Raw genomic sequence first — 14987 nt, forward strand, 5'->3', positions numbered from 1 at the left:
TTTGCAATAAACTAAAAAGTAAATGCCAAATAAGTATTAAACTATTAAAATAATACAAGTTTCAAACTATAGATCAAAATGATCATTTATTTTTGTCTAGTTTTAAAAATGTTAAAATATCATTTTAGTCTTTCAACATCCAATTTTAATCTATGTACATTTAATTAATTTTAAATTTGGTAATTTAAGCTTAGTTTTTATTGAAATTAGCTGAACAATAACAACTATAACTTCTATTCAAATAAATAAAATATAAGAATATATTTCTTAAAATTTATAGTGAAAATATTAATAGATGATGGTTTTTTCAAATAAAAAAGTATCACATTAAGAATTAAATTTAAAATTTATTAAAATAATATGGACTAAATTTCAACCAACTAGAAATCAAAGAGATCACAATCATATTTTTTAACCTTTGAAAAATTTCAGCTAACACGTGCAGATTACTACCATGTGTTAATAAATTTGGCCACATCAATTGGGGTGTTTGAAAACCCGTAGACCCGAAAACAGATCAACCTAATCCAACCCGTATAGTTTGGATTGGGTTATTAATTCATTTTGGTTGGGTTGGGTTGAGTTCAAATAAATGAAAATTTTATGGATTGGGTTGGTTCATGGGTTCATAAAAATAATCCGAACCAACTAGAACTAACTCAAATGTTTTTGTTAGTATTAAAAAGTATGCTTTTTTACTTCCAATACAATTATATATATATATATATATATTTATTTATTTATTTTAATTTTACTTAATTTCATGATTTTTCAAAGATTATTTATTATCCACGAATTGTTTAAAATAACTTTTTAGCACTATGGAAATAAGTTTTTCATAATTTAATAAAATTCATTTGCTAATCTTATTTCATTAAGTGAAAATAATTAAACAATTTTTTTCACATATTAACATGCTACTTTTATGTAAAACAAAAATTTAAACAATGATCCAAGTAATCAGAACTAACCTAATCCAAATATTTCATGATTGGGTTGGTTGGGTTTATTATTTAATGAGAATCGTTTGGGATAAAGAAATTTACAACCCAGATTATTGGATTTGGTCTAAAAGATGTTTCAACCCAACCCACCCCATGTACACCCCTTATCAACGACCCAATGAAAGCAAATCTCATGGCATGCGCCTCGCACCAAAAAGCAGGAAAGAGATCGAATTATCGATATTAGGGTTCCTGCGAGGACATGATTATGAAATCAGATAAGGGCAATTTAGTAAAAACCTATCAGAGAGAAGGATTTTGATATGCTTCTTAAAATTTGGAAAATTGTCAAAAATAGCACATCAACTTTCCATCTTTCAAAACTAGCATGTTTTTTGAAAAATCGTTAAACTAGTTTTTTTTTCCGGTGGATCTCGGGTGAGATCGATCACCGAGATTTAGTTAAAATTTTTACTTTTTCTAAATTATAGATTGTTTTGACCCTTTGGACCTTTGTCGTACATGAGATTAAATGCCGAGATTTTAGTAAATTTTCTAGATAATCTATCCAAATCTTATACCAAATTTTACATATTTTCAAATTTTCTCCAAATTTCAGACCAATTTTTGTTTCCATGATTATATGAATTTTTAAATTTCCAAATGAATTTAATTTTTTCAGATGGATGATTATATTTTGATTTTTAAATTTTTGGAAATATTAAATTTTGCAAAAAAAAAAAAAAAAGATAAGATTAAATTTTGCCAAAAAGAGTAAGATATAAAAAATAATATTAAATCTCAATATTAATTTGGTCGAGAATTTATGAATTTCGATGTTAATGTGCTTGAGATTCATATCAAGAATTTATATATTTTCCATATTTTCAAAATCAATCTGAGATCCATTTTAAAAAATTCATTTAGATAATTAGTAAATTAATTTGAAATTTAGAATTTTGGCTAAATATTTTAAAAATTATGTGAGATTTTGATATAATATTTGATAAATATAATCGAAGTTAGAGAAAAATTGAAAAGGTATAAAATTTGATATAAGATTTAAAATTATCACATAATATTCTACTCAAATCTCGGTAAATCCTATCCCACAGTCAAAATAAGTCAGAGAAAACTAATTATTTTAACTAAATGTCGGTGGTAGATTAATTTTGTATGGTAAAAATTTCTGACAATTTCCCTTCATCATCTCAACCTCCGTCTGGTCTGAAAATCTCCGGAGGTTTCAATAATGGGCGACACCGGAGGTATTTTTCTTAATTTGTTTCTATTAAGAAAAACATTGCATATTTCCTTCGCCTTTGATTCTTGTTCACATTCTGGAATGTTTTGATTCTGTTTGTGTTTCTCTTTGTCGAAGTTTAATCTTGTTGGTTAATGTATGTTTAGATATCGACGGCATTGAAGAAGGCCCATGCGGATGTACACTGCGATGCGGCAAAAGAATCAGCGGCGTAGATAATGGTTTCGAAGATGAGAGGTATTCGGTTTCGATAGGATACTTTTTACGAATAAGGATGAAGCACTTCGGATGCTTGTTAGACGCCTAAAGAGGACTGGATCGTAAGGTAGAATGGTGGAACCTGTGCATTCTTTGATTATGTCTAGTGTTTTGAATATATCTGTTATCTTGTGACTTTTAGGGATCGAATTTTGTAATTGAAGCTAATGTTGATATGACCGTTATCCACTTCGGTTTCTGGTGTTGATTCAGTGAAAAGATTGTTCGGAGTCTCCTTTTCTTTCTTCTTTTACCCTGTGCTAGAGGAGACACTTTGTTTACCATCTTTAATTGTGTCATCTTGTGATCCTTATGTTATATAATCTAACACTTTGATATTATGATTTACTCATACTATGGCTGTGCAACTTTTTATAATTTTAGTGGCTTGCTACATTCTGAGCCAATGGCAACATTATTTTATAATTTAAATGATTCAAAATTTCTAGTTCAAACCTTTAGTTTTGTCTTCAGCACTGTTTTCCTTTGTGTGAATAACAACCATGGAGTTTTAATTTTCTGCAATTGCAGGATGGAGAAAGCGAGATGGTATAACTTTGGGATCAGATTCGAAGCATAAGTTGTAGTGCAGGTCAAAGATATAGGGTAAGAGTTGGGAGAAGTTCAGGATAAATTGGATAAAGTAATGAACAGGAACTACATGAGAAAATTTAGCAGGAAATATTGCTACTAACATATATATGTCATTACGGCTTCAGAACTCTCTTGGTCATGGTGAATCCACGGTTGTCGGTTATGGCTCTCATCTGGAAGAACAGCTCATGACTCGGGAAATGGACATGTCAGGCAAGTGTAAGCCTAAAGGTACCAGTGAATACTGACTTTGCCTTCATTAAAAGAAGCTAAGAATCAGAACCTTTTAAAAATGGCCATAGAATCTGTCTAGTGGAAAAATCTGTTTTCTTGGATATGTAACTGGTTCCTCCCGCGAAGACTTAAGCAACATGTGCAAACGTGTGTGTTGATATTTTATGAAACTTGACAGTAATGCGGAAAGATAATAGTGGGGTATCAGAGTGACGCTTTTCAGAAAAAGAAAAAGAAGAGTACTGAAACGTGGGATAATATTATCTTCTAAACAGGTTCTTTATTATGTGGCATCAGAACGTACGAATTATCAATCTTTATTTCCCCCAACATTCCATATTTAAGTAACAGTGGAAAGCCAGCAGATGATTCTTTCTTGATGATGATCACGATACTGAACACAGAAGTATGAAACTAGAGAAGATTAAAAAAAAAAAAAAAAAATAGAGAGGATTTGCACAATACCTTCAAATGATAGAAAGTAGCATTTGCCATGGGAGATGAAAAGACTGAAGCAATTCATATACCAGCTGCTAAGAAGAATTCTGACATATTGAAAAGATGCAGTCTAAGGTAGCAATAAATGCCGGTTTCCGGAAAATGGAAAAAGTTACAAGGAAAAAAGAAGCTCTCCAAACTCCAAAGCAGGCTCTTTACTTACTGGTGAGGCCATGGAAATATATCATGCACCTGTTCTTTGGAATTCCATTTGTGGATAACTCTAATCAATCCGGGGATAATTTATCAATCACAAATGAAATTGATACTCAGAAACATTGGTTATTTCCGCTAATCTTGAAAGTTCTATTAAAGAAGGTTGAAGTATTTACAGCACATGAAGATGCTGAAAGTGATATAGGAGTCAGTGAAACCTTTTGGAATGTATGCATCTGACCATCTTAACCAACAATGATGTTGAAACCGTTAAAGGCTTGTTAACTAAGTTTGAAAAGACTGCTTCTGATTTGAATGATGACTCCCACATGCAACTTATAAATATTTACGTTCTTAAGCCACAGATTGTTGAAAGCACGAGGGTTTGCCAAATAATTCAGACTGTAATTCATCTTCTAATGAGAGCATTTAAAGAGGAAGGTGGGGAACATAGGAATGGTCTTGTAGAGACTTAGAATTGAAGTTTCTTGGTTGAATTCTCAAGATAGTTGGCAACCAGCACATTTGCACTTGAGGTTGGTTATTTATCTTTTTCTGAAAACTTATTGCGCCAATAGAATTTATAAACCGTATAATGTATTATTAATATAATATGAAACTCACTAGAAAGCTATTGAATACTGTGCTGGAAATAGTTCTCTTCCTGATAGGGTGCCTCAAATGTAATGAATTGGCCGTTCATGAAACTTTTGAACCTTACAGTCTAGATCATTTTGTTTTTACTTTGAGTATCTAGTCAAATTATCTTAATACATTTTCACACAATATTTTTCTCATCAAATGATTGTGCTACATTCTGACATTTTCCTCAATTTGTTCACATAATCAGATTATTATGATCCGTTATCATATTGAGCAATCAATTAGCTGGATAAAGTCAGCATTCAGGTGAACACACTCCAAAGTTGGATTTTGCTGAATTAGAAATACGCAAAATTTGGGAATCACGAAACATGTGAGTTCTACGTTCTATCTAGTGGTAGCTCTTCGTGTGTGAATTTATAGTGTCCTAGTGAATGCTCAAGGGTCTTTTAATCATTGTGTTTAAATCTTGAAGCTAATTGTATTCAATAATTGTAGCTGTGTAGCTGCTTCTCCGTTTTTCATTGTTAGAATAGAGTTGTTTCTTGTCCTTCCCAAGTTTTTGAATGTGCATAAGAGACTGCCTTTCCAATCACATTGCAAAAGTATCCATCAAATGAGGGTTGACACTTTCAAGCATCATTTTGGATAGCTTGCTTACCTTCTTTATATCCATCTTCCAATCCTGATCGTTGTGGCTACTCTTTTGGAAAGGCAAAAGAGGACTTCTCTTGGGGGGTGGTGATAAGGTGGGAATGGCTATTCATATATGGTCAACAGGAGTGCAGTTTAAAAAAAATAAACTTGGCGCTTATTTGTAAGTGGTTTTTGAAGCTTATCAATGAACCAAATAAATCATGCCACCAAGTCATCTCATATTCCCTAGCTTGTATTGAAAAGAGAGAGGAAAAGAGAACATAAGAAAGGAAGGAAGCAGTCATTGCCCTTGGAGGAAAATTTCGAAAACCAAATACTTAATTGAACATATTTCCTCTGTCAGTCTTGAAAATTGCATTAATACTTCTTTTTGGAAAAGGTAATAGGCGGTGTTAGTAGCAGACATTTAATGCAGAAATTTCCTTCTCCTGCTTTAGCACCCTTTATCGGATGCTAAAATTCGTACTTCTGGAAGAAGACTATTAAATCCTAGAATCTTAACAGGAGAAATCTGAATTAAATGTCTGCTTCTGAAACTGTTGGTTGAAATATGGCCTAAGAGTGGAGGCGACATTAGGGGGTTATCTTTTTGCTTTTCTCAAGATTAACAGCTACCATTTCCTTGCTACTCCAAAATCTAGCACTCCCAATTTGGAAAGTTGGGAGTACTGAAAAATGTTTGAATTTTCTATTGGGCCATGTTTATTGATTCTTGAAGGGGCTAAACACAATGGAGAGATTACAAGGACGTGGTGCATCAAATGACACAACCAATCGGTGCTTCCTTTTCTAGGAAAGTAGGGGAAAACAGAGCCATTTACTACTTTTTTTTTCCTCTAGCACCGGAAAGCTCTTTTCCTTTCTTTTGACTTCGCTTGGGGTTTTTATTTCGTTGTTGAGGATAATTTGATACAGCTTCTGTGTGGAACCAACTTCAAAGAAAATACAAAGACTATATGTAGGAATACTGTTAGAGCAATTAATTGGAGTTCATGGCTAGAAAGAAATTATTTGGTTTACCATGATAGGGATCGATTCTATAAATTGGCAAAGTTTCAATGCTTCTCCTAATATTCCTATTCCCCTTGACCCTTCCAATTGTTCCTGTGGAAAACTCCTCGCTTTGTTCTCAATCTTTCCAATTATTTGAGACTAATTCCTTTTTTATCTAAACTTTTCTTTCACGTCTCTCTGCCTTTTCCCCCCATCGAGTCCTTTAGAGAATTAAAGATATAAACCCCCCAACATAGCCTTTTAGTTGTCAAAAGTGTAGTGTTAAAAAATTGGTAAAGTTGTTGGGACTTTTTTTTACTTTCAGATTTGACACCTTTATGCAAGGAGGAAGATAAGAGTGCAAGATTAACAGGTTAGATTTAGAGTGTATTTGACTATTCTTTTAAATTAATGAAGGTATTTTCTTAACTATTTTCAATTTTTATTACATTTGGCTATATTATAAAAGATATATTTAGAAATTCTAATTCTTTAACAAGTACTAAATTTGTATTTTATAAACGAAAATATTGAATTTAAAAATATTACTCATGTGATAGAATAGAATCTTCTCATAAAACATTTCGAAAGATGAAACTTAAGAAAGGTAATAAATTTTTATGAGTGGTCGAACTTTTCAGGCTAAAGTAAGCATCTTTTCCCCGTTTGGCGGCAAAGTTAGTGGCAGACCACAAGGCCTTCAAAATATTGTCCGTATAGCATGCCTCTGCATTGCCTTGTGCTGTGCTCTTTTATTTCATGGATCATTACTGCTCTGTTATTACAGAAATGGTAGTAAGTAGATTTTACCTTTAATCATGCGTTATGGAAACTATACTTTTTTTTGCTTTCTGACATTTCATTTTTAACCTTGACTTTCTCGGAGTTTAGGAAAGGTTAAATTGTAAATTTGATCTCTATTGTGGACTATTTATGAGGATTTTATCAAACTATAGAGACTATTTATGAGGTTTTATCAAACCATAGAGACTAAAATTCTAACTTTTAAACCAATAGAAACTAAATTCTAATTTTCTCCAAACCATAGGGACCAAATTTGTAATTTAACTTTAGAGAAATGTCTTTATATCGACGGTGACCTTATTAATTTATACATAACAAATACATTAAATAAGTTGGGAATAATATATAGGTTTTGTTTTTGTTCAACAACATATGTATGGTAGGGGGCCAAAATTAGTCTAGCTCAATTGGCTTAAAGCTTGTGTTACCAACTTCGAATTCAGAGATTCAATTTTTCCCACCCACAGTAAAAAATTAAAAAAAAAAAAAAAAGCAAAAACAAACATATGGTAGGGGATTGACTAATTAAACTATGTTCACATTGACAGCTTACCTCTAGTTTGTTACACCTAATTTGTTTTTATTTTGTTTGTTTCTTTGTTGTTTGTTTGATTTTGTTTTGTTTAGAAACTAGAAATGGTTAAGATATTACCTTAGTGTATTGTGAAATTTTGATTGATAAGTAGATACTTCCGTAAATTGAATAATTCAACTTGAACTTGAAGAAACAATATAATTTTCCTGAAATATTGTGGATCTAAAAATGCTTATCATGTGGCTGAGCTGTAGGATCTGAATTTGAGTGTTTATATATATATATATATATATATATATATATAAAAACTGGAATTTGAAGCATTAGTTTCTTGTTTTCGGCAGTAGGTTTCTTGAAGAAAAATAAGCAGTACAGCATATGTTAGTCAATAACATACGTATAAACCAGAGGGGTGGGGCCTTATCCCCATGCAACTGTCTTCCTTTTGTTTAGTCCTTTTTCTTTAAGAAATACATTACATTGCTGATTATTATTATCATTAATTTGGTTTTCTTGTTTTTCATAAACTGGGAGCATTGCGTATCATGATGAACAGCATTGTGTCGATATCGATAAGACGTTGCTGTATACGAGAATAGGGAAGAAATGATTAGAGCTAAAGAGAAATGGTACGTTTACATTTCACGTTCCTTCAAATTTGGGTTTAAATCCTATTTCATTCTTAGAATCTTAAATTTAATAATTTTATATTTTTATTTATTGTGTGGATTTTTTTTTCTCCGTTTCTCTCAACTTCTTTACTAATAGTAAAACAGGACAGTTTCTTCAGGGACCAAATTATAGCATATCTCCGAGCTCCAATACTTAAACTAACATATTTTGAAATCTAGGGACAAACAGAATTGAAATCAAACCATCAAAACCTTAAATTGTGCATAGGCTAATAGTAGAAAATGTTCATTAATTGTGGGGAGAGAACGTGAAGCTAGCCAAAAAAAATTTGGTGGGGGAAATTAAATTAGTGAAGGAATCTCATATGATCATGAATGTGAGAAATCATTTAAGAATTATCTGACAGCTTGCTCTAGGCAAAAATGTTGGTACTTGGTAGTGCTGTACAATACAGAACTGGATAAGGATGGAAGAGGAAAGGGGCTTTTTATTTATTTTTTTAATTTTTTAATGTGTGCCATTCATTGATGGATTTGGCATTTACCATATCATAGATGGATACTCCTTTCCATTTACCATTTACCATTTACCATTTCTCGTGTCAAATAATTTTTTTTTCTAAATAATGAGAAGTTAGTATTAAAAATATTTGTAAAAGTAAATTATAGCATGAACAAGCAAATATGATACTAGCGAAAGTTAACTTAGCTAAGCCATAATTTCTTGAAATTAGAGACTCATTATGCTATCTCCATATTTGTTGTACGGACAAAGATTTGTTATTCGTCTAGTATCAGAAACTTTTATGTTGTGCTTAGATATAAATGATTTCATCTGTAACGTAAATTATAAATAACCAGAAAGGTTTATTTTCTAGTAATTGTAATTTGTACTCGCATTGAGACTTGATTGGGAGCTTAAGGACAAGAAATTTGAGGAAAACTCGAGCCGTCGGCATGGCAAATTGTGGAAATAGGAGAACATGAAAGTAGAGGGGAAAAAACAAATATTTTTCTTAGTTTAATAATTAAAAAGTTAAAAAAAAAAATATTTTTTAATAAAAAAATAGGTGACACATGAGCTTTGAATTAATAACTAATGGAAAAATTAATCTATGAACTAAGAATGTTACCAAATACAAATTTTGAGAGATTGTTGTGTTAATAATTCAAATGCATACTAGAACTTAAAAGTATGAATTTCTTTTAATTTTATCACCACTAGCTTTTCTGATCAGTTTGATGTGACTCAACAGCAAGTACTGAAAATCTTAAACTAAGGTCTCATTTAGTAACTATTTTGTTTTTAAAATTTAAGCCTATTTCTTCTTCCATTTCAAATAAGCATCTTTCTTAAGTCAATAAATTTTCAAAAGCTAATTTTTTTAGTTTCCAAAATTTGGCTTGATTTGTTAAACTATTGGTAAAATATATATAACAAAGAAATAATTTTGGAGGTGGGAGTTGTGCCTATATACTTAATTTTCAAAAACAAAAACAAAAAATAAATTATTATCAAACGAGACTTAAATATATATTTTATATCCTCTCATCCGTAATTAAAATCATAAAACAATACAAAAGTTCATTATTTCAGTTATGCAGTGCCCTCCCACATGTGATGTAAACCTTTAATATTAGAATGAAATTTGTGAATAAAGCAATGTACCTATACAAATTTTAAGAGAGGAAATTGTAGTCTTGATTAGATGAGAGAATTAAAACGACAATGACCAAAATGATTTAATTCTGTAACATTCATAAGTACTTTTCTTTATAGGTCTCGAATCACTACCATTATCTTTGAAATAATATTTTCATTGTGCATATTTATATAAAAAAAAGGGGGAAGGAATAAAATTATAGAAAAAACATCATAATCATCAACCAGATATTTGTACTCTTTTCCACTTCAAGTAATATGTTTCAACCAATTGAAAAGAACTCAACACCATTGTGAGTAAGTCGTAAAGGAGAGAAAAGGCCTTGTATTCTGGCTCCTATATATACATATCAGTAATCACCCTCTCTATCTTAGGATATTTGGCTTTTAAATGTAAACTCCTTTTAATTCCAATTTCAATCATATTCCCAAAAAGAAAAAGAAAAAAGAAAGTAGTAATTGAAAAGAGAGAAATTTAACTTGACACCTCATTCAAATTTTTTAGGACTCCTCACTGAATTAGATCACTTAGCTCATGAACATGATAGAAAATGCTATTAAATCCATATTGGAATGCACTACCTCAGCAACATAAATCGTGGTAGTTGCTTTGTTGAATCACTTTAGATGCCCATGGCAAAGGAAGTAAGCCTACAACAAAAAAGTTGTTTGAAGTTTAGTAAATTACTAGTATCTTAGTGACCCTGATCAAAGGAAAAGAAGTGATGGAACTTAAGAGTAAAAATAAAAGAGAGAAGGAATTAAGTTTAGAATTTACCCTTTCGTGCCTCCTGATCAAATTGTTCATGGAAGTGCTACATCTGAGACAACTCTTGATTCACTTTGTCTCACAGCCAATGGATTCACCATAAAGCCACCCCGTCGCTGGACGTGAAACCTATGATTCTCAACATTCATAGATCCAGCATCTACATTAGCTCCATGGCGATCGCCTGATCTACTGCGCATTAGAGCCAATGGAGTTGCACGAATGGGAGTTGAGAACTTTGATGTTGAGTGTCTACTTTCTGCTCTCTTCCAGAACCTTGAGCTCAAAAAATCAGCTCCAGGTAGCAGACAACATGTGGTCGTGGGAGTATTAGCATAAGACATCCTTCCACTTGATACAGCTAGATCATAAGAGATCTCATCCAATGCCAGTTCTAGACCATGTACACGCGTCTCCAACGATCGCATTCCATTTTGCGAACTCCCAATGAAGTTCTAAAAATGGTATAAAAAGCAAAACTCAAGTGAGATTGATATCCTTTAAAGACTTCATTGCAATGAGTGATCAATGTATTGAACATTGCAGACAATCAAGCGCTAACAGTAGTAGACAATGCAATTTTTATGTTGTACAGTAATTTGTACTTCAATAAGAAACATAGTTCTTGGCAGAAAATTGTAGGGAAGTTATAAAATGACACAAGCAGCTGAAACAATGATGGCCCGAATGATGGTTTATCTAAGCTTCAGTGGCAGGGTGAGGTAGAAAAAACCATGCATGTTCCATGTTTTTTCCTTTTTCGATGATACACCTTGCTCTATCTATTGTACAATGTGCCTTGAAAATTTCATTTTGTATTCCAATGTCTATGTGCTTGTCATCTATTGTTCTATCTACGTTGTGCAAGTACTTGGGTGTACTTGTAGATTTCCTGCATTCTAATGATTCCAATTTCCAAGGAGCGATCTATTATATTGATGCATGAGCATGCATATGTCTACGGGAGATTTATGATCTTTAGAATGAGACAATGAAGAAAACATACACGACTTAACTGAGGGCATGAATCAAGCATGAAGAAATGAAAATAAGTTCATTTCTTCCAGATTAAGTGCAGATTTCAGGATTCGTACTACCTGCAGGATATCTAGAAGACTGGATTGCTGCTTTTCAATTTGACTAAGCTGGTTACGGATCAAATGCAATTCTTCAGAGTCTTTGTGGTTCCTGTGGAGATCATCGGTTGCATTACTTGCTACAACAGTCGATTCAGGGAACTCCTCGGGACAAGGAACTACGCGAGATCCAGACTTGAAGAGAGCCCGTTTTGTTTCTGGTTTCGAAATCTTGGGTTTCTCATTAAACCTTCTATCCGGAATGTTTTCATCTCTTTCCTTCAGTTCTACGGAGGGAGATCTCCTAACAGAGACTTCCACTTTCCAGTCCAGAGGCTTCTTACGCTCAACCTTTTGGAGCATCGACAAACTTCCTTTCTTGTCACCACCGCTCAAAGGGCTTCTTTTTCTCGCTGCCGTCGCAAGTGAAGCATCCGGTGGTGTAGACTTGTAAACTGGGATTGTGTTCTTCCTCGAGAGAGGAGCATCAAGACGAGCTGAAGAATTATTCTTTAATCCAGGTGGATAACGTCCATCAATTGCGATTTCTAAAACAGAATAAAATACCAAAATGGAAGAAATCACAAGGCTGTAAACAATTTCACCCGACGTGCAGGGAATTAGCAAAACATTTACTGAAGATAATGTCTAAGCATGCTACCTTTCGAGGAAGAATGGGAATAAGCAGGCGCAGATGCCTCATCCGAGAGATCAGGAATCTGTTTCCATGCCTCGAGCATCTGACTCATTACCTCTCTTACAGCCTTAACCTATATCACAGTGGTGAGAATAACATGATCATATATCTCAATTCGATTCGTTTATTATATTTTTGAAGCCATTAAGAAACTGAAACCTTATCGAATCGCCGACTCTCGAGCGTTTTCAAGCAACCAGCCTTGAACTCCGCCAGAGCATCCCTCTCCACGACTGCTAGCTTACCTAGCGCCTCCGCCGCAGATTTTCTCGCCGCCCAATCCTCACTGCTTAGAAATGCAACCAAGCACGGGACCAAATTTTTCAGAGCTCCATTACCGAAAACTCCGTCAACTCCAATAACACTCCCGATCAGTGTCAAGAGAGCCGGCTTTGCCTTGAAACTCTCGCATTTCAAAAGCTTCTCAAACCTCGGCAAAAGCTTCCCGAGCTTAACCGGATCCGGATCCGGTGCAGCATCAATTGCTGAAGCCAAACACAAAGCCGCTCCGATCTGCGAATTAGAATCCTGCTCCGTGAAAAGCGAATCAGTTAAAGGCTTCAAAAATGTCGAAAACGGCGGTTTGGTAACAGTGGAAGCTAATGCGGCTACAGAGTTAACACAGGCGGATCGGACCGACGAATCAGGATCGCGAAACCGGCGTGTGATGTTGGAGAGAATCTTCGATAGATACGGAGAGAGAGAGTTTCCATGAATCTCTGAGAGAACAGCAAAGAGACGAACGCATTGCTTCCTCACCAGTGATTTATCCGAAGCATCAGTGGAGTATATACAGGAAAGGAAAATCGGCAAGGAATTCGCGTCAAGACTCCGAGCAATGGACTCGAGCTCGGATGCAGCAAGAGAGTAGGTATCTCGGTCGGAGAGCTTGGTGAGGCACGAGAGAATGCGAAGCTTCAGGCTCTGCGGCGCAGAGGCAGAGAGCGCCATGGCGAGTGGAATTGTATTCGTTGGCGGCGTCAGACCTCATGCGGCGGCGACAGAGGTAGAAATTCTGGCAACATTGCCGGACGGAAGCGGAACAATGGCTACAGATTTTTCCCGCGGGGAATTGGGGAAGAAGATGGGAGTCATGAAGAAACCGGTTTAAGCCTTTTAAACTGTTGAGAACTGTGAAGAAGAAGATGCCGGTGATCACAATAAATTTTATATATTATTTAATTATAACCTAAATTTGGCATTAAATAAATCATAACTTATAAGATATACGTTGGTCCACACATATATACATTTATTTCCCTCATAACCTTCTTCACTTTTTGTACTTGAAAAAAATAAAAAAAATAAAAAATAAAAGCCTTCTTCACCTTTTATTTTATTTTCTTTTTCTTTTTCTTTTTCTTTTTTGGATAAAATAGTACACCTACTTTTTATTTATTTATTTATGTGCCATATTAAAGTTGTCTGTGTATTTTATTTTGGTAGTTTTAACTTCCCCACTTGTATTTTCTTTTTTCCTTTTTAAGTTTTTAAGAATTAAGATTTACATTAAAAAAAAAAATGCATCTAGGTTCTACATGTTTGATATGAAGTGTACTTTTCCCAAAAAAAAAATATATATATATATATATTTTCATCCCTATGTGTTGGGTCTAGTTTCTATATGGTTCTTAGATTTCAAAAAGTCACGTTTTGAGTTTTGTTTCAATCTAGTTCATAGGTTTTAAAATATTACAATTTCACCAGACATTTGAGTATTTATTTCAATTTGATTCCTAGATTTCAAGATTTTAACTTTTAACCTCGATTTTTTACTAAATCATGATTTTCTATCTTTAGTGTTATTGTATGTTAATGAATTTAAAATGATTAATAAAATTAATAAATTTAAAATGAGTAATATAATTATAATTAGTCAAGTTTTACTATTTTTTATCACACTTAAAATTAAATTTAAAATTTCAATTCATAATTATTTTAAATTAATTAGGAGGCATTGAGTCAATTATAGGAATAGAATATTTAATGAAAATTTAAAGTTAGAAAATGTAAAATCTTGAAATCCAATAACTAAATTGAAATAAAAATCAAATATGAAAGGTAAATTTGTAATATTTTGAAAGTTAGGGACTAAAATGAAATTAAACTTAAAACTTAAAGACTAAATGTGTAACATTTTGAAAGAACTAAATTAGATCTAAAATCTGGAGACTAAAAAAGTTATTTTAAAAAAAATAAAATTATAGGGTAATATTGAAGGTTTGAAATAATCCTCTACAATTTCCCTTCAATGCAATATAAACAATTGTAACAACGACTAAAGTTTTTTTCCTTTTTTTTTTTTAATTCAAAAGTATTTGAAGTGTGAGAAGAGGCATATATTGTTAATTTTATTTATAAATGTAGTTTTAAAAGAATCTAAATTACTAAAATTAGGTGGAAACGGATTTGAATCCATTTTTCTAGTCTCCGTTTATTTATCTCAATAGCTTACAATACATTAAATAAAAATAAAATACATTAAAACACTTTTCAACAATAGTAGAGAGTGCCCAAGAAAATAATAATAGAGTTGGAAGTTATTCCTTCAAAGTCTAATATTTTTTTCCCTTCAAATGATTCATTATTCATTTGAGTAAGTCGTGCTAG

The 14987-nt window shown here is 32.8% G+C and overlaps 1 protein-coding gene and 1 long non-coding RNA gene across 2 annotated transcripts; one reads left to right on the plus strand and one right to left on the minus strand.

Moving 5' to 3' along the window:
- Positions 1 to 2072: 2072 nt before the first annotated feature.
- Positions 2073 to 11277, plus strand: LOC120070861 (uncharacterized). Its single transcript, XR_016527929.1, has 8 exons — positions 2073 to 2212; positions 2355 to 2533; positions 2998 to 3072; positions 3186 to 4484; positions 4799 to 4924; positions 6843 to 7000; positions 8075 to 8169; positions 10690 to 11277. It is a non-coding gene; the product is annotated as an uncharacterized LOC120070861 (long non-coding RNA).
- Positions 10050 to 13591, minus strand: LOC120070860 (ARM repeat superfamily protein). Its single transcript, XM_039022753.2, has 5 exons — positions 12537 to 13591; positions 12342 to 12450; positions 11702 to 12228; positions 10614 to 11059; positions 10050 to 10486 (listed from the first exon to the last, which is right to left on the minus strand). Exons 1-4 carry the CDS (start codon positions 13326 to 13328, stop codon positions 10640 to 10642), a joined length of 1848 nt encoding a protein of 615 aa, XP_038878681.1. The 5' UTR covers positions 13329 to 13591; the 3' UTR covers positions 10050 to 10486; positions 10614 to 10639.
- Positions 13592 to 14987: the final 1396 nt, after the last annotated feature.

This window comes from Benincasa hispida, chromosome 2 (genome assembly GCF_027475165.1).
Source record: "Benincasa hispida cultivar pf3 chromosome 2, pf3_genome.v1.1, whole genome shotgun sequence".
In the NCBI taxonomy this organism is placed as follows: Eukaryota; Viridiplantae; Streptophyta; class Magnoliopsida; order Cucurbitales; family Cucurbitaceae; genus Benincasa; species Benincasa hispida.